Source organism: Taudactylus pleione, unplaced genomic scaffold (genome assembly GCF_031769625.1).
Source record: "Taudactylus pleione unplaced genomic scaffold, aTauple2 ptg000019l, whole genome shotgun sequence".
Classification (NCBI taxonomy): domain Eukaryota; kingdom Metazoa; phylum Chordata; class Amphibia; order Anura; family Myobatrachidae; genus Taudactylus; species Taudactylus pleione.
This window is the reverse complement of record NW_028284421.1, coordinates 32,957,216-32,976,333: the sequence shown is the minus strand read 5'-3', so window position 1 is coordinate 32,976,333 and position 19,118 is coordinate 32,957,216. Positions and strand designations below refer to the sequence as shown.

At 42.8% G+C, this 19,118-nt stretch overlaps 1 protein-coding gene across 1 annotated transcript in view; it reads left to right on the top strand.

The window, feature by feature from the left end:
- ACSBG1 (acyl-CoA synthetase bubblegum family member 1) overlaps positions 1 to 12,183 on the top strand; it is a 62,069-nt gene extending 49,886 nt beyond the window's left edge. Inside the window, exons 6-14 of the mRNA XM_088444068.1 lie at positions 822 to 902; positions 1,218 to 1,367; positions 2,372 to 2,548; positions 7,602 to 7,783; positions 8,748 to 8,981; positions 10,681 to 10,898; positions 11,169 to 11,308; positions 11,382 to 11,628; positions 11,799 to 12,183. Of these exons, the coding sequence (XP_088300194.1) occupies positions 822 to 902; positions 1,218 to 1,367; positions 2,372 to 2,548; positions 7,602 to 7,783; positions 8,748 to 8,981; positions 10,681 to 10,898; positions 11,169 to 11,308; positions 11,382 to 11,628; positions 11,799 to 11,872 (1,503 nt within the window). The 3' untranslated portion in view covers positions 11,873 to 12,183. The remainder of the gene's footprint in view (positions 1 to 821; positions 903 to 1,217; positions 1,368 to 2,371; positions 2,549 to 7,601; positions 7,784 to 8,747; positions 8,982 to 10,680; positions 10,899 to 11,168; positions 11,309 to 11,381; positions 11,629 to 11,798) is intronic.
- The last annotated feature ends 6,935 nt before the right edge of the window (positions 12,184 to 19,118 follow it).

Genomic DNA, 19,118 nt, shown 5'->3' with positions numbered 1-19,118 from the left:
GTGGCTGCAGCACAGTTCAGAATTCAGTCAGTCAGGACATTGCACAGGAGGAAACATTTTAGCCCTTTTCCCCGCTTAGGGATCAAATTTTAAAAAATCCCTTTTTAGTTGGCACCTACGACGTGGAAGGAATATACACCCTGATTTCCATGTTTCTAGGTCCAGGGGTTTGGGCTGGGCGTTCAGTCAGTGAGTCAGTCAGTGAGTCAGTCAGTGAGTCAGTCCATTTGATATATCAAATGTCCTTACTGACTGACTCACCTCTGGAGTAACCAGGGGCGTTTTAAGAGAGGAGGGGGCATTCCTCGTGCAGGGCCCCCTCCTCTCTCCCTGGTGGCAGCCGACTGACGCAGCTGGCCAGCCACCGGAGCATTAGTAGACTCCGGGCACTAGAGTTTGCCCGGAGTCTACTGCGCATGCGCAGAACGCCGGAAAAATGGCTGCGGTGGCCATTTTTCCGGTATTCTGAGCAGCAGTGACACCCGACGCGGGACCTCGGACAGGTAAGTTTAAAAAAAATGTGTGTGCGGTGCGGGGCCCCCCTGGACCCGGGGGCCTGTATGCCCCGCACACACTGCACCCATTATAGATATGCCACTGTGAGTAACCCATTACCCCCTATCACCCCGGTATTACAGTTAGCACTGAATTCAATGAACTAATTGTTTTAAGACAGCATTTTACTATTAAGAGATTTAGACTAGGAGCATAGTCGATGGTCTAAAGTCACCTCTAGAATGGGAATGGGAATTTCAAAATAATAATTGATTATCACAGTTGCCAGCATGGAACTTTAGTGACAATGACTAGTTTCTTTACAGATATGGGAGAAGTTACCTCATCTCAAAGCTATTGTGCAGTACAAAGGCAGTTTGCAGGTCAAGCGTTCAGGTTTATACACGGTATGTAACAATGCATAAATTCATGTTTTTTTATAATCGGATTCATGCTCATGGATGTAGAATCTGCTGTAATTTAAATAAATAAAGCATGGCGTTAGAAAAAGGGTTAATCAATACTGGTGCCTTTAATCCAAAGTATTTCTTTATATAAACTTTATCTGTTTGCTTTTCACAAAAAAAGTATTAGAAAAAGCCAATGATTCAACAGTGCAAAGGATAGAAGATGACAATGTAACTATTACAAGTAGAAATGAGTATATGAACACTGCATCGTAAACGTAAACTCGAATGTTTCTGCTTTTTGTTACCCATCAGTGGGCAGAGTTCATGGAACTGGGGACGGACTTCAGTGATGAGCAGCTGGATGACATCATAAATTCTCAAAAGCCCAATCAGTGCTGTGTCCTTATCTACACCTCTGGAACCACCGGGAACCCAAAAGGAGTAATGCTGAGCCATGACAATGTATGTAGAAAATAGAGTGAATTGAATTTAACAGTGGAAAAAGCCAGTTTAGAGGTGCCGAGTTCCGATGATACAACTTGTTTATGCTCTGCGATTTTGAAATACGAAATTCTATGTGCTTAATTCCATATTCTTCTCTGTGGTGTGGTTGGGGTATAATAGGGAATACACAAATAACAGGAACATCTGGGCAGAAAAAATGATAGAGGGAATTTTGAGCAGAACACTTCAGGTCAAAGTCCATCAAAGTCCACAATATCTTGTGCCCAAATATGACCAGTGATGTCACAACAAATGTGAATAAATAACTGAAAAACTGACGCACATGCTTTATTTTTCTTCTAAATTAGTACTTTTAGAAACAAATCCGATATGAAATTAGGCTAAATAGCCAGTTATGGTCATATGGGAAACATTCTACTTATATGTTTAATTACCCTATATATCAGGGATGGGGAACCTCCTGCCCGGGGGCCTTATAAGGCCCTCGGAATCATTTGGTCTGGCCCTCTCAGCTTTTTTCTGCTAGCCTCATCTGGCAGGTAGGGTGCCTAGAATGGCACACTGCAGCCAGAATCTATGAAGCAGTGCCACCTGGAGCGTCCTTAGGATGCTTCATATGGTCACAGCACTGCCCTTACAGCTCCCTGGAGCTTCCTCAGGATGCTCCAGGCATTGCTGTAATCACTGGCGACTGTGGCCCCGACCCAGTGTGACATCACGCGGATGGGGAAAGGCCTTAACTAGACCCACAAATAATGTTATATATATCAAAATAGCCCTCGGCAGAAAAAAGGTTCCCCACCCCTGCTATAAATGCTTAGTGTTAGTTTTTGGTTCTGTTATAAGCACAATATATATTACCAAGTTTCTAAAGTGCCCATAATGTCTGCAGAGTACTCATTATAACATTCAGCAGTAATCAAACACAATGGTTAGTACTAACGCATTTTAGTTTGGTAAAATGCCATTGTGGTTCTATGTTAGATTACTCTCTCACACAGATCACCTGGACAGCGGCTCATGCCAGTCGTGCTGGGGATATGCAGCCAGCTGAAATCCAACAGGAGTCTATTGTCAGTTACCTACCACTCAGCCACATTGCTGCCCAGATATATGACCTGTGGACTGGCATCAAATGGGGAGAACATGTCTACTTTGCAAATCCAGATGCTCTTAAGGTACTGTATATACAACAAAAAAGTAAACTCCTAAAACTTTGGGGATACTGGTTCTTTACCCAACAAGATCTGCATGTTAAGCGTGTCGCCAACGGTTATCCAGATATTTGTGCTTGCAAATATGTGGGCTGCTTAAACATCTCTAATGTCAAACACTTTTCTGGGAGTCAATGAACAGTTTATTGGTGCACAATGACATATTCCTGGTCTTTATCAAATTCCGGCTTTACATTGTGAGATCAAACTCGCCCTCAGACAGACAGACCAATTATCTGACAATGCCATACACTGTCAGATAATTGGTCTGTCTAATGGAGATGGTGAGTATATCCACTGTCAGATCCGAACACAAATTATTGCATGTTGGGCATGCTGGAAGAGTTCTCATGTCTTACATCGCGATAATTGCTGCTCGTCGTGGCCGTACACTGTAAAATTATCGGCCTGATCAGCATGTAATTGGTTGTTCAGGACGATAACTGCAGAGTGTATAACCACTTTAGCTCTTTAGAATGTTTGAATCATGGGTACTTAAAGGCCTTAATCATGCAGTGATTATAATATTGCTTTTTGCTAATGCTAACCAGTATCACTTAAGGTCTATGAATAGAGAGAAATACCACTGAATTACTGATTATAACATGCAATGTAAATGATCTCCTAAGTCAGTGGTTCCCATACTGTACTTGAATCACGGCGCCCTATAGTATTAGCACTTTTTTTCATGGCACCCCTAGGGCAAATGTTTCTTATTGTGAAATTCAGAAAACAAATATTAAATTAAGTCAATTATGCTTACCTGTCATCCTTTGGTTCAGTTATGTGGTGGTGTACAGGGTTGTGCTTCTGTTTGTCCACATATTTTATGAATGGCAGCCACCAGCAATGGTTTTGACTCTCACAGTGACCATAAATAATTTGAGTTTGTACTGGGCCACCAACCCACGGCACCCAGTTTGGGAACTACTGTCCTCCTGAGTAAGATTTCAAATGTTCAGCTGTAAAGTAAACAATTTTGTATGCACTATAGATAACAAATTATAATACAAACATAATTTAAAATGCAATCTGTTTAACCGTAGCATGCATGTAATATGTTTCTAACCTCACCCTGAATTATTCTCTCTCACAAGCGGTATATTTTTATTATAACCAGTTATTTATATAGCGCATACATATTCCACAGTTCTCTACAGATAATATTTAGCCATTCACATCAGTCCCTGTCCACACACACACACGGGTTACACTTTTGTTGGGAGCCAATTAACCTACCATTATATTTTTGGAGTGTGGGAGTAAAGAGTACCCAGAGGAAACCCACACAAGCACAGGGAGAATATACAAATTCCACACAGTTAGGGCCATGGTGGGAATCAAACACAAGACCTTAGTGCCGTGAGGCAGTAATGCTAACAATTCAGCTTACCACAGATGAGGGAAATCTTACGTTCATGCTGCCGTAAGATTTCCCTCATCTCTGGTAAGCACCTCTCACTCCCTCCTGCAAGACTTCTCCAGTGCCACTACCCACCTATGGGAATTCCATACAATTTTGAATCTGACTCTTCCACAGCTTTAGGGTTAGGCTTATGTTTAAGACTATATATTAAAGTTCTGATTAGTATTTGTTCAAAAAAAATTTACACAGGATCAGGATTTCCTTTAGAATGTAAAAAAAAGAGACTTCCCTCTTTGCAATAAGGGGTTTATAGACTTTCTTAGAGTACCAGATGAATGCTATATAGGGAGGTTTAGGACCATCCCAATAATGGCATTTGTATTAGGATTATTACCATAGTAAAATAGGTGTGTACATAGGGTAACAAATAAATTTTGCAATACTCTTTAGGTGCATGAAAGGGAGGTGTCATACTAAACTATAAAACAGAAAGGGGTTGTCCCCCAGCACACTAAATTGTACCTGCAACAATACTTGAAAACTATATGGTAATAGAAATTCAGAGATATTTGTTGCATGCATTTGCCACCAGGCCAACTTCACGGCTTCTCTGATACTGGTGGTCCCTACACTGCATGATAACAATACCCACTCTGGGTCATGTAATTGTCTATTGTAAGGCCTATATATGTCAATATCTAAGGATAGAAGAAGAAAAAAAGAAATTGTACAATGTGGCGCACAGATATGAATAAATTTAATTAATTAAAACAACTTTTAATTTATTGAATATAAAATGTTCAAATGCCTTATTAAGTGAAATATTAAAACTCTAAAGCGAATCTATCATAGAGATGGTGAAGTATAAGTAAGAAAAGTGAAAATAAAAATATGGCTGACACGTCAAATGCCGCTCACTCGTTATTTACCGTTATGAAAATTCAAGTAGCTTATAAAAGGTTCATATATAATGATCTAATTTATACAGAAAATGAGGGATCATATATTCTGACACTGGAAAATGATTTTGTTTCCAGTGCATATATATGTATATATTCCAATAAAGAATATCCCTATTGTCAACTCAGATAGTTTAATCATTTACAGATATATCCAATTATACTGTAAATAAAGGTAACTAGTATACATCAGTAGGAGAATAATATTAACATCGCATCAAAGTTGACATCCACATATATACATAATTGATGTTTTACATCAGTAAGTTCCATGTACAGCAATCAGATCAGTTTGTATCTAGATTGCTATTTTGTTGCTGTAATTTTGGTAATAATCTGACTGACAAGATATATTAGCTGGTGGTAATTTATTGAAACATTTGTTTCCAAATGTGGATGTCTATTGCAAGAGCACAAATAAATATGCTTCAGTAAGAGAAGTGTTTATTCCACATCCTCTAATATCGATCTATGTCCTGGTGCAGACATTGGCCCTCATTCAGACCCACTCGCGAGCGGCTGTCCGCTCGCAAGTGGGTCGATGGTCTGCACTGCGTATGCGCACGACGGAGGGAGCTCCGTCATGCGCATGCGCGAGACGCACCGAGCGAAGGACTTTCCTTCGCTCGGTGTGTCTCATCAAAGGGGGCGTGCTGTCGATGTTGACTGACAGCACGCCCCCTTTGGTGGGCGTACCTGCCAGACGGAGGCGTTCCCAAGGGAACGCCTACCGTCTGATGCCGGCCCCACTGACATCACTAGTGATGTCAGTGGGAGTGATTTTGGCTCTGATAGAGCCAAAATCACTCCTGGCCTTGCGGTTGAAAAACTCAACCGCAGGCTTTTGCTCGCAGTTTCGATGGTCGCGATGGTCAAGACCATTGCGACCATCATCCTGCATGCTCGTATATGCTGTGGGTGGTGACCCACAGCTATACGAGCGTCCAGGAGGACGCTCCATATTAATGGAGGTGGGCCCTGATTCAGAGCGAGCGCTCTGGTCAGAGCGTCCGGCTCTGAATCAGGGCCATAGTTCAGATTGTGTGTGTCCGTCAGGGAAATGTAATAAACACACAGTGTGTATTTAGTTGGGAGCTACTGACAGCAGACTCAGCCACTTTGCTGTCATTTTGGTAATCTGACTGACAAAATATATTAACTGATGTTGATTTATTGAAACATTTGTTTCCAAATGTGGATGTCTGTTGCAAAAGCACAAATAAATATGCTTCAGTAAAAGAAGTATTTATTCCAGATCCTCTAATATCAATCTAAAGTATGTCCTGGTACAGACATAGGCCCTGATTCAGAGCCGGACACTCTGACAGAGTGCTCGCTCTGAATCAGGGCGTCTTTTTTTTTTTATGGAGCAGCCTCCTGGCCGCTCGCATTGTTGTGAGTTGCCACCCACAGCTAATGCGAGCGGCCAGGATGATGGTCGCGATGGTCAAGACCATCCCGACCATCGGGCTTGCGACGAGACCCTTGTGGTAGGGTCTCGTGGCCGCAAGCCCCAGAGAGCTTTCGTCTCAAACAGAGCCGAAAGCTCTCCCACTGACATCACTTGTGATGTCAGTGGGGCCGCCCCCAAACGGTAGGCGTTCTCATGGGAACGCCTCCGTCTGGGCAGCCACCCCCCCAGCCCGTCCACCAAAGGGGGCGTGCTGTCACTCAACATCGACAGCACGCTCCCTTTGGTGAGAGACCCGGAGCGACGGATTGCCTGTCGCTATCCGGGTCTCACGCATGCGCACGATGGAGCCGGCTCCATCGTGCGCATGTGCTCTGGGCCACCATCGACCCGGTTGCGAGCGATCAGCGCTCGCGACCGGGTCTAAATCAGGCCCATAGTTCAGATTGTGTATGTCCGCCAGGGAAATTGATACAATAAACACACAGTGTGTATCTCATTGGGAGCTACTGACAACAAACTCAGCCAGCAATAACGCAACTGGAAATTAACCCCGTGGTAACCAATGGGTCAAGCGTGTTATGTGCGCCTGGTTATCTGGAAATGTGTCACATAAATTCACTCCTGTTCTTTAAATGACATCTCCCCTAAATCGACATATAAATATGTGAGAGATAATCATTCAGTTAACATAGTATAAGAACCCCTTCTGAATATGTGTATTATATTAAGATCATAAGTATATACACTAGAGCAGTGGTTCTCAAACTCGGTCCTCAGGACCCCACACAGTTCACTTTTTGCAGGTCACCCAGCAGGTGCACAGGTGTATTCATTACTCACTGACACATTTTAAAAGATCTACAGGTGCAGCTAACTATTTCACTAGTAATTATGTGAGGAGACCTGCAAAACATGCACTGTTTGGGGTCCTGAGGACCGAGTTTGAGAACCTGTGCACTAGAGGGTTCAAATCTCTATGTTGGATTGTAGCTGGTAATCATATTATCATGGGCGGCATGAGACAATATAGGATAAGATAAATGTGTCACTTATAGTTGATGTTTAACTGTTGTATAACTGGTGTCTTTGCCAGGTGTTTGTTCTTCTAATCAATTTGCTTCAAGTATCTTCTGTCTAGAACTGACAGATGCTGTGGGTCTGTCAGTTCTAGACAGAAGAGACTTGAAGCAAGTTGATTAGAAGAACAACCACCTGTTATCCTTTGCGGATAACCCTTTTTGTGTTTTACCAATATTTGTCCTGTGATGTGGGTAACAGGGGACGCTGGTGGATACACTGAGGGAGGCACAGCCCACATCACACATGGGGGTCCCAAGAGTGTGGGAGAAGATCATGGAGCGCATTAAAGAGGTGTCGGCACAAGCAGGAACAGTCAGGAGAAAGATGCTGTCCTGGGCAATGACTGTTAGCTTGGAGAAGAACCTGGGCCCATCAAGGAAGTATGAGATACATATAATACAACTAAACATTTTACATGCATGACATGTGTCCTGATGTATTAGAAAAATAAAATGATGTCCTTACTTTATTAATGACATAGTAATGAACTTGAGAACAACAAAAGTGGATCAATCTAAGCCTTGGATTAATTACACTTCTGATGAGCAGTGCTGACCAAGTATGGACTTACATATGATACAGTCCACATATATGTTAAGCTATGATTACCATCCAAATACTACTATTAAAAATGATAGATTAGTCTATGTGGCTGCAGGGTGGACTCTGAGACCACCAGATGGAAAGCCCTGATATATACAGAGCTACATGACTGATCTAATGCAGTGTCCATTGTGTTCACTAGGAGGTTGTAGTATGAAATGTAGACATTCAGAATGACGACACTGTTCAATGTTGACATTATGACACTCCTAATTTAGCCTAACCCAAATTTAATGTGTCGACATTCTGATCATGATGACAATGTCAACATGCTGATTAAGGTTATACTTAAAACTTAATGTAATTATGACAAAGGCATAGAAATTTCCATACATTACAATTAATAAAATAACATAAAAAGTTATTCTTATTCAATGTACTCCCTACATGAATTACGTAAAAGAAGTTCCACGGTATAAACCATGTATTTTTAAAGTAGTTGTAACTAATTTGCTTATAGTTTGTACAAATCTAGATTTAGGAGGAATATTTTTACAATGCACTGAAAAATAATGCAATTCAAGGCTTTTCCCTTCCCTGTGTTCACTTAAATGTCCCTATCCCATAGCCAGCTCTGACATCCATTCTACCTGTGTTCCTCATAAATTAACATGTTACATGCCACAAAAGATCCACACACAATGTAGTAGTAAATACTAATGATGAATGATATGCATACTATTTATGACAAATGAATGTTTATTGAAAGATTTAATCAGTGGGGCTGTCATGTGTCCTTAGTGGGGAACTGAAGCTGTTTCTCCCAGCTGTGGCCGATTTATTGGTCCTGTCCAAAATCCGTAAGATGCTGGGATTTTCTCGCTGCCAGAAACATTTCTCCGGTGCGGCTCCTATCTCCACAGAAACACTGGAGTTCTTCCTGGGCCTCAATATTACACTGTATGAAGCGTATGGCATGAGTGAGACATCTGGGCCTCATGTTATGTCTGGCCCTCGTGCCCATCGCTTTCAGTGGTAAGTGTGCCATGTACAGTATTTTCTTGCTCTTATTAGGTTACTCATAAATGGAGCTACTACTTTTAATAATACATTTTGTAGATGCCATGTTGCTGAGTAGACAAAATACATCTCATGACTGAGAACCTTGTTAAAAAAGTACTTACATCACTTGTAATGAACTAAGCAACCCATAGTCAAACATTTTATTTTCTTGGCATGTCCTTATGTGCAGAAGCACACTAACCAACATTGTAGGGGGAAATATTGTGCCAAACACTGACCACGCATCTGATTGGCTCATGCTCGCAATCCTCCAAGTCATACCCCCATTTTCTAAATGTTTAACTACTGGGATATATTCAGATGACTGACTGCAGTATTTGTTCCTTTACCACTTTGAGGCAAAGCAGCACAAAGACTCTGGAGTTGATAGCTCCCTCTGTGGACAGAACCCCATACAACAGGCTACTCAGGTGTTTCTCCCATCTGGGATTACATAGATTTTCATGAAAAATTTTTTTGTTTTTGTAAGATAAGTTCTCAGGTCTCTACATCCAGCAAGTACTGCATATTTGTCCTCCTTCCTCAGGCCATATCCTGCCAATGACAGTATAGGTTAGACAGTTTAATGAGGGCTATAAGGACTTTTGTGTTAACCTTGTCATCCCGTATTCAAAATGACGAGAAACATTGTAACTTATTTTTTTTTACCTTTTATTTCAGTCAGAAAAGGTCATTCAGTTTAGACTCTTTGGGGTAAATTGATTAAAGTGAGAGTTTTTAGAAGTGGACATGTTGTCCATAGCAACCAATCAGATTCTAATTAACATTTAAATAGCACCTTCTTGAAGATAAAGGCTAGAAACTGATTGGTTGCTATGGACATCTCCACTTTTAAAAACTTTCACTTTAGTAAATTTACCCCTTTGTGTAGTCACGTCAGTCCTTATAGTTTGCAATGGGTAGGTGAGCCTTGCCTTGGCGGCGAACTAGAGGCTCCACTATAGGAGATGTTAGAAACTATATAAAGCTCCCAGGGACAGTAAATTCTCTATATTCCACTAACTCATCTGGTATTTTTATGTAGACTTTGTGACATACCCAAGTCATTTATGCTTGTGAGCAGAGCCTTATTACCTCTTTATGGGCTAAGTTTACTAAAGTGAGAGTTTTTAGAAGAGATGTTGCCCATAGCAACCAATCAGATTCTAGCTATTATCTTGTAGAAGGTGCTAGTTAAAAGTTAAGTAGAATCTGATTGGTTGCTATGGGCAACATCTCTTCTAAAAACTTTCATGTTAGTAAATTTACCCCTATCTGTCTGTTATTCCCCAGTCTTGTTCCACTACGGGTTTGTTCACAATTGTAAAGGGCAATGGACTATATTGGCACTATATAAATAAATGTTAATGATAAAATGCACTAACACAAGTCAGATTCAAGAAAGACATACCATTAAATACTACCCATGAGTGTCTGTAAATCCATTCCAGTAACACCCAGCCAATAAATGGTATGGTTTGCAGGAGTTACCATGAGGCAGAGTCCATGCCCATTAAGGGGATACTGAGTCCCAAACTACTCTAGATACTAGAGGAGCAGACATGAAGCAGCCTGTACACATAGAACGTTATCCTATTGTGCCCTGTAGTATAGCTTAGAGGTTGCAATTTTTACTTGTTACCTATTCCTGAATATAGAATTCTTATTACAGTTGTGGTAAGGCTGTTCCTGGATGCCAAATGAAACTTGCCAACAAGGACCCAGACGGAAATGGAGAAATCTGTTTCTGGGGCCGAACAGTCTTTATGGGTTACCTACATATGGAGGACAAAACTAAAGAAGTTTTTGATGAGGATGGTTGGTTACACTCAGGAGACATTGGGAAGATGGATGCTGAAGGTTTTCTGCAGGTGACTGGTAGAATCAAAGGTACAGTCACAAAATGCTTGGACATGCTTTCAGTGAATAGGTACAGTATCTGCTTAAGACAATTGGAAGTGGCGCAAGTGACTTTTAAAGTAACCAAATGAGTCAGCATGTCAATCAATATGGCAAATATTTATCCTTCTACAGTTATTCTTTGCTTTGTATGTTGCAAGTTTATCTGCATGTTTACATTAGTAATCACTGAGTAGGTCTAAAAAGAGATTACATAATATGCTGTAGAATGTTTACTTATGTTCTATCTTGTCCAAGCAGAGCTGATCATTACTGCTGGTGGGGAGAATGTACCACCTATCCTCATAGAAGATGCTGTAAAGAGATACATACCAATTGTGAGCAATGCCATACTAATTGGAGATAGAAGGAAATTTCTGTCAATGCTTCTCACCCTCAAGGTATCATACTCCATCTAGCAGATAAAGCTCATCATTAATGGCATGCAGTACACCTTACAATTCTTCTCACCAGAGCACTGTGGACCTAGACACTCTGGAGCCAATGGATAACTTGACCCAGGAAGCGATACGGTTTTGTCAGGAAGCTGGCAGTAAGGCCACAAAGGTGTCTGAGATTGTGGGACAGAAGGACCAGCCCGTGTACAGAGCTTTTCAGGAAGGTATAGACAAGGTCAACAGCGAAGCAGTGTCAAATGCCCAGTGTATCCAAAAATGGGCAATCCTGGCCAAGGATTTCTCAATAGATGGAGGCGAAATGGGTGAGAACATACATTTGTTCAGTTACATTATCCTGTTCTTTTCAGGGAATTATGTATATTACTGGGCTTTATGTTAAGACTCACAGATGATAGGCATGAGTTTTATATTATTGTGGAAAAAAAACAACTTAATTGTGCTAGTTTTCTGAAGAATTTTTCAATTGATTTAGGACCAACAATGAAAATAAAGCGGCATGCCATCATGGAAAAGTACAGAGAAGTGGTGGAGGCATTTTATGTATAACAGGGAAATGCTGATTCACCAGAAAGCAGAAATCCTGCCTTTCCTCCCTCCAGAGTTCACTTTGGACGGTCTGTAACTTACTGCAACGGAATCACCAGCTATACAATCAACAAGTCTTCAACAAGTTCAACAATCAGAATCATCCTCAACTCTGATAAGAAATAGAATTTAAACTATATCCAAAAGTGCACACTCCCAGAATACAATACAATGTGCACCTATAATGTTAAAAACAGAAATATCTAGTAGAATCATGTAAACTAGATCTGTTAGACAAAAAACGCTAATAAAATAAGGGAACAAAACCCTTGCACACTGTGTGCCTTGTCTGATTAAATGACAAAGCTGCTTTACATTACATTTACTTTAAAAGATTACAGTCCTTGTGTGAGGAGAGCATTGAAATACATGATCATCATAAAGGTGCCCATACACGGTGCGATGAAGCAGCCTACCCGAATGATTGGTATGATTTGGCTGCTACAACGCACAGTGTATGGGCCTGATGTTGGCCCAAGCGCACTCCCATAGGGTCGTACATTTCATCTCCTGGTCGTACTGCAAAACCAGTCAATCAGGGGATGCAATGTGCGATCCATACAGCGCTATGCTGTTGAGGCAGGGTGGAGGCGACACATTGGGTGGTCGGCCACCTGATTGCACTGGGTGTGGGTACCGCCCGATATGTCAGACGTCGTATGCTGGTGCTATCGCACCGTGTATGGCCGGCTTAAGGGGTGTTTATGTTCACATGCTGAACAAAAAAAAAAAAAGTGTACTGGTATGCTCTATTACTGATGGCTGTTACCCAAACCACCTATAGAGGGTGCTGTGTCTCACTACTGCCTGTACATAAGATTTACAAGCAAGCTGATGTTCATGGGTATGACTGTATAACATAATCTCCTAATAGACTACCTCAAAATAAAACTGCAGCCTCACATATTACTATTCAAAAGATGTTGAAGTATATTCCTGCAATAAGTGATTAGCCATAACACATATAGTAAGTGTATAACACAGGAAACAATGAAGTACTCTTCTAAAAAGGGTTTTGATGTCAACATACGTGTTATGTGTAAACAGTGCTCTGGTAACTGAGGGTTTTTGTCTTGTTTTTTTCTTTAACACTATTTTTGGCTTATACTGGACACCTACTAGTAGGCCTGGAATAATAAGATTTTTACTTACCGTAAAATCTCTTCCTTGGAGTCCATCTGGTGGATGCCTTACATCTGGGTTATGTATAGTGGTGGCTGGAGTCGGACACTAGCTAATTGAAAACTCAGTTTAACAAAGCCGGAGGAGAGCCACGGAAAGAACTGAGAAACCAGACACCAACAGATGTCCAGTATGAAAGCCAAACAAACAAGGGAGGGTCCTTGGCATCCCCCTAAATGGACTCCAAGGAAGAGATTCTACAGCAAGTACAAATCGTATTTCCTTTATCGCCTATCTGGGGGATGCCTTACATCTGCGTGATATACCAAAGCAAGCCAATCAAGAGGGGGGGGGGGGGGCGCAGAATAGACTGCTGTAAGAATTGCTGTAAGGAAAACAACATTCAGAGTGATATCTCGCAATTCTACGGACTCCAAAGGCTCAAATGGTGCCTTTTGGAGAGCCTCCAAAACTAAATTCAAGTCCTAAGGTGGAACCGGTGGGACATAAGGAGGCTGTATGCGAAGAACCCCTTGCAAGACGGTCTGAACTTTTCCATTGAACCAGGATCGATAAGGCCGAAATTTGTCCCTTAACCAACCCGTCTTGCAGAAAAGAGAAGAGGCAAGACACACTGAACTTTTCCTGTTCGAACTTGTGTTCACACAAAAGAAATAAATATTTCCATATCCGATGATAGATCTGAGAAATAACTGGTTAACGAGCCTGTATCAAGGTTTTCACCACAGACTCTGAAAACCCCTTGGCCCTCAGAATATTGGATTCAAGAACCATGCAGTCAAAGCCAAGCGATGCAAATTGGGGTGATGGCATGGACCTTGAAGCAACAGATCTGGACGCAGGGGTAGACTATACGGAACGTCTGCCAACATGGTCTGAAGAATTACGTACCAATGACGAAGCGGCCAGTCTGGAGCCACCAGAATGACTGGCCGTGCCACCTGTCGAATCCGCTTAATTACCCTTGGTAACATTACCAGAGGAGGAAAGATGAAACCCAGCTGGAACACCCAAGGTGCTGTCATGACATCCTATCCCGGGACCCAAACCTTGGCATCTTTTTGTTGGGACGAGATCTATGTCTGGATATCCCCATTTCTGCAAACACCTCCTGGTGTAATTCCCAATCCCCTGGGTGCATACTGTGGTAACTTAAGAAGTCAGCCTCCCAGTTGTCCACCCCTGGAATGTAAATTGCTGAAATAGCCGGGACCCAATTTTCTGCGCAATGAAGGATGTGAGAAATCTCCCTCATTGCTAGCCAGCTGCGTGTGTCACCCTGCTTGTTTATGTAAGCAACTACTGTGGCATTGTCTGATTGAATTTGTACTGGTAAATTATTTAGATAGCATTGAGCCTGAATCAATGTATATCAAATTGCCCTTAGTTCCAGTATATTGATAGGAAGAGCAGTCTCCTGAACAGACAGAGAACCCTGTAAGTGTCCAGATCCACTGCCCCCAGCCTGTTAGGCTGACATCTGTAGTGACAATGGTCCAGTCTTTTACGGACAATTAACAACTTTTGTTCTGATTTGCATTCTGCAGCCACCACCAGAGAGACCTCCGGGTCTGCTGTGATAATCTGATTGTTTAATCGAGGGTCTGGTTTTACCCATCGATGAAGCAATTGGTTCTGTATAGGTCGGGCATGAAATCTGGCAAAAGGAACAGCTTCGAACGAAGCTACCATTTTTCCCTATTATCTGCATAGCCCTTTGAACTGAGAAGTCTGTAAAAAGGTCCTTATTCGAGATTGCAGATCCTGAACATTTGCCTGCGGCAGAAACACTCTGACACTGAGTGTCGAAGAGAAGACCCAAAAATACCATCCTCTGGGATGGAACTAAATTTGATTTGAGAAAATGGATGATCCAGCTCAATCTTTGGAGCATGCCAATAGTAATCTGAAGATTTTGTTGCAATAGAGCTATTGAGGGAGCTCTTAGCAACAAATCATCCAAATACCGTGTTTCCCCGATAATAAGACACTGTCCTATTTTTTTTTTGGTTCCAAAAAACACCATAGGGCTTATTTTCGGGGTAGGTCTTATTTTAACTAACATTGACAGCAGTGCCCCTTATGCAGGCCCCCCTGTAGCAGTGCCCCTTATGCAGGCCCCCCCTGTAGCAGTGCCCCTTATGCAGGCCCCCCCCCTGTAGCAGTGCCCCTTATGCAGCCTCCCCCCCTGTAGCAGTGCCCCTTATGCAGACCCCCCCCCCCTGTAGCAGTGCCCCTAATGCAGCCTCCCTTGTGTAGCAGTGCCCCTTATGCAGGCCCTCCCCCCTGTAGCAGTGTCCTTTATGCAGGCCCCCTTATTGCAGTGCAAGTACGGTACTTACCTGAGTCACCGCCGTCCGGGATGTCCCTCTCACTTGTGCGCTGACTGGATCTAATATGATCCAGCAGGCGCGGCCGCACAGGATCCTCAGCGCGCGGGTGACGTCATGACGTCACCCGCGCATTGCATGACTGGGAACGCTGGTCTCTGCAGCGTTCCCAGCTCAAAAAGAAAAAAGGTAGGTCTTATTTTCCGGGTAGGGCTTATTTTAGACTGGGCTACAAAAGTAAGGGTAGGGCTTATTTTCAGGGTAGGTCTTATTATCGGGGAAACACGGTAAGCACCCCTCTCCTGAGTAGGAATATCATGTGTGCCATAACCTTTGTAAATACTCTGGGGGCGGTGGCCAAACCAAATGGCAGGGTCTGAAACTGAAAATGCAGTTGCCCTACTGAAAACCGCAGAAGATGTTGATGACCTTTCCATATAGGAATAAGGAGATAGGCATCCTTGATATCAATGGAAGCCAGAAAATGCTCTTCCTCCATAGAACAAATGACTGACCTTATTGACTCAATCTTGAATTTCTCCAAGTGAAGATAAGCATTCAACCCCCGAGGTTGAGAATAGGTCGGAATGACCCGTCTGATTTGTCTACTAAGAAAAGATTGGAGTAGAACCCCAGGCCTTCCTGTAGAGCTGGAACCGGAATAATTACTCCGGAGTCGGAAAGCACAGAAATTGCCTGCATGAGAGCTGCATTTCTGCAACCATCCACAGGGAGAGGAGTGGAAAAGAATCTTTTTGGAACAGGACCCTACAAATAAAAAATTTAACCCCTGGTAACTATTCGACTTACCCAAAAATCCAAATTGGAAAGGATCCAATCTTCCCGGAACTTGAGTAAGCGACCTCCCACCAGAGGGCAGGTCCCAGTCTGTGACAGTCATGTGGATCTACCTGCTGGCTTAGCCACCCCATCCCCTAAATGTCCCACTTCCGGGACCGCTGTTCACCTCGGAAAGCCTAAAGGCTTCCTCTGCCTTCATTCCGAAAAGAACGAAACCTAGGAGTTTTTGTTTTAGGTGCAGTTACAGGAAGATACTGACTTTTTCCTCCTGTAACCTGAGATATAGGGGCCCATTTATTAAAGTTAATTTGAGGTGTTCCCCCAAAACACCTGTTTTCGGGGGTTTATCTCAAATATTAAGTATCCCCCGGATGTATGAAAGAGGGCATACCTGCTGCGATCCCTCCATTGCCGCCCGCAGCCGCCTCCCCCATAGGTTTCTATGGGGGATGCGATGCTGCCAAATGTATCAATATCGGGAATGCAAAGCTATCTGAAGATAGCGTTAGCCGCTGTAGTCTATGGGGACTTACCGCATTTTCAGCTGGCGGAGGGATCTCCCAGATCTCTCCGCCGGCAATGGGCGCCGCTCGTGTGCAGTCCGCGGGACTGCGCATGCGCAGCAGTCCCGCATGCACTCCGGCCACATCGCAGGGACGGGCTCCTTTCGGAGCCCGTCTCCCTGCATGTGCCGGATAGTACACTCAGCCGGTATGATCGCATTGCAAAATGCGATCATTAATAAATGGGCCCCATAATTTTATTTAACTCTGGACCAAACAAAGAACTTCAAAAGGCAATGCCTCTAAAGCATGTTTTGATTCTATGTCTGCCTTCCATGTTTTAAGCCATAGCGAACATCTGGCAGAAACAGCTAAGGCTGAAATATGAGACTACTCCTGAATTGTATCTAATAAAGCATACCCATATAGGTTAGAGCTTCTGAAATTTGATCAGCTAAGGAGTTAGCTTTAGATTCATCCCGTTTGAAAGCCAGTAATCATCTGATTTATCCACGGACCGATAGCCTTTATCAACCAGGCGCTGGCCAGAATAGGGCACAGCGAGACTCCTGACAAGGTGAATAAAGATTTCAGAACAATCTAATTCTTTCGATCCATAGGATCTTTAAGAGTTACAGACTAAGTAGGGAGAATAACCGTATTCCTGACCAACCTAGCAATAGGAGCTTCTACCACCAGAGGAATTTCCCAAAGCTTGGTATCCTCTTCCGAAAAAGGATAAAGACCCTTACATTTTTACTGGAATACGAAACATTGAATTAGGCTTTAACCAGGATTCTTTTAATATTTCCTCAAAATGTGAAAATTCTTGAAAAACCAAAACATGTTTCTTCTTAAGTTTAAAAAAAGATACTGCACTAGTGTCTGGCATAGCTGCCTCCTGTAACTGCAGAGTTTCCCTGACAGTGTCTATCAACTAGAAACTCCTGAATCTGGCTGGGAGTCACCCTCCCAGTTTGAGGTGTCCTCCCAGTCATAATGCGATTCCCCTTCTTCCTGTGAAGAAGTAGCTGAAGCTTCTTCTCCAGGAACATCAACAGAGGAATTTAAACCTCCTTTAATGGCTGTAGCCCCTGCAGACAGTATCATTTTATTTAGAGCTGTTGCCATCTGAGCGAGACATCGTCCCATATTCTGGGCCCCTCTGGGCTCTACCGAGGGATCAGACAAAAGAAGAGCTTCAGTACAGGGTATCATCATATATTTCTCCTGAAAGTGACGTAATTCACCTACAGTGTCCGCCTTAGACCTAGTCCAATAAGGCATCACCCACTGTTCAGCCGAACATCCTGGTGATGGATTTCCCTGTGTACAACTCGCACAGAGCGACCCTGAGTCTGTACCTTTTGGCAATTTTTTCTCACATTTTGTAGAAGTTTTGTCTGGCTTACCCATACTGAGAAAGAAAGACAAGTCTACGCCAAACAGATAGCTACTTAAATTCTCATAGAAAAAGTGTAGCCCTGAATGAATAGAAAACACAGAGGATAATGAAGACTCCTATTCATCCATTTGTTTAAATGCAAAAAACCCTGGCCCCTAAAAGACCAAATTCTTTGCCAATAAACCAAAGGTAAAATAAAAATGTCTCACATACACACCTTTACATTACTGCCTATCAGAAAAAATAGTGCAGTAAATATGCTTTTATATATATATATTTTAAATACAGAATAGTAATCATCCCAGCTTTCTGCTTAGCTTGTCAGCTTCCATCCCCCGATCCCTGCTGTAGATTCTACACAGACTTCAGCTGCTGTGCCTTTGCAGCAGCTTCCAATTAACAATTTTAAATACCTGGGGGAGTGGAGGCGTGGCCAGCCGCAGGTTCCTGCTAATTCAAGACACCTGTAATCATAGCCTCCGGCGTCCGCAGCCCGATTACATCATTGTTGCGCGACTACAAGCGCAGCGGTGTCTTACCCATTGCAGTCACTCTCAAATGACGTCACGCGCCACACGTGCAGTGGTGCCCTACTGTTCTAGCCACCTGATCCCTTAGCCTCCGGTGATCCCCGGAAACTTTATTTATGTGGCTCATCCTAATAACGTCACCACTGTGCTTCTGCATGTGCAGTGGTATCCTGGAACCCAGCAAAACCCCTCTCTTTCATAAGGCAGCAGCATGTTGCTGCTTCTGTAACCATTCCAGCCTGAGGATTGAAGCAGTGTGGTGCTGAGCATCCCCTGGAGGTGTGACACAAGCCGGCTCTACAGCTCTGTAATACAAACAATATGCTCAAAAGCAGTGTGCCGGGAAGCAGAATATTGGCAATAAGATTTTTATACACTGTAAATAAAGCTTACCTTTTTGCCTGCGGTCCCCTCAGGTGTGTGTCTGGATTGGAGAGAGACCCAGGGACATGGTAGTTTGGGGACTTTCTCAGGGGCCATCTTTAAAGTGAAAAA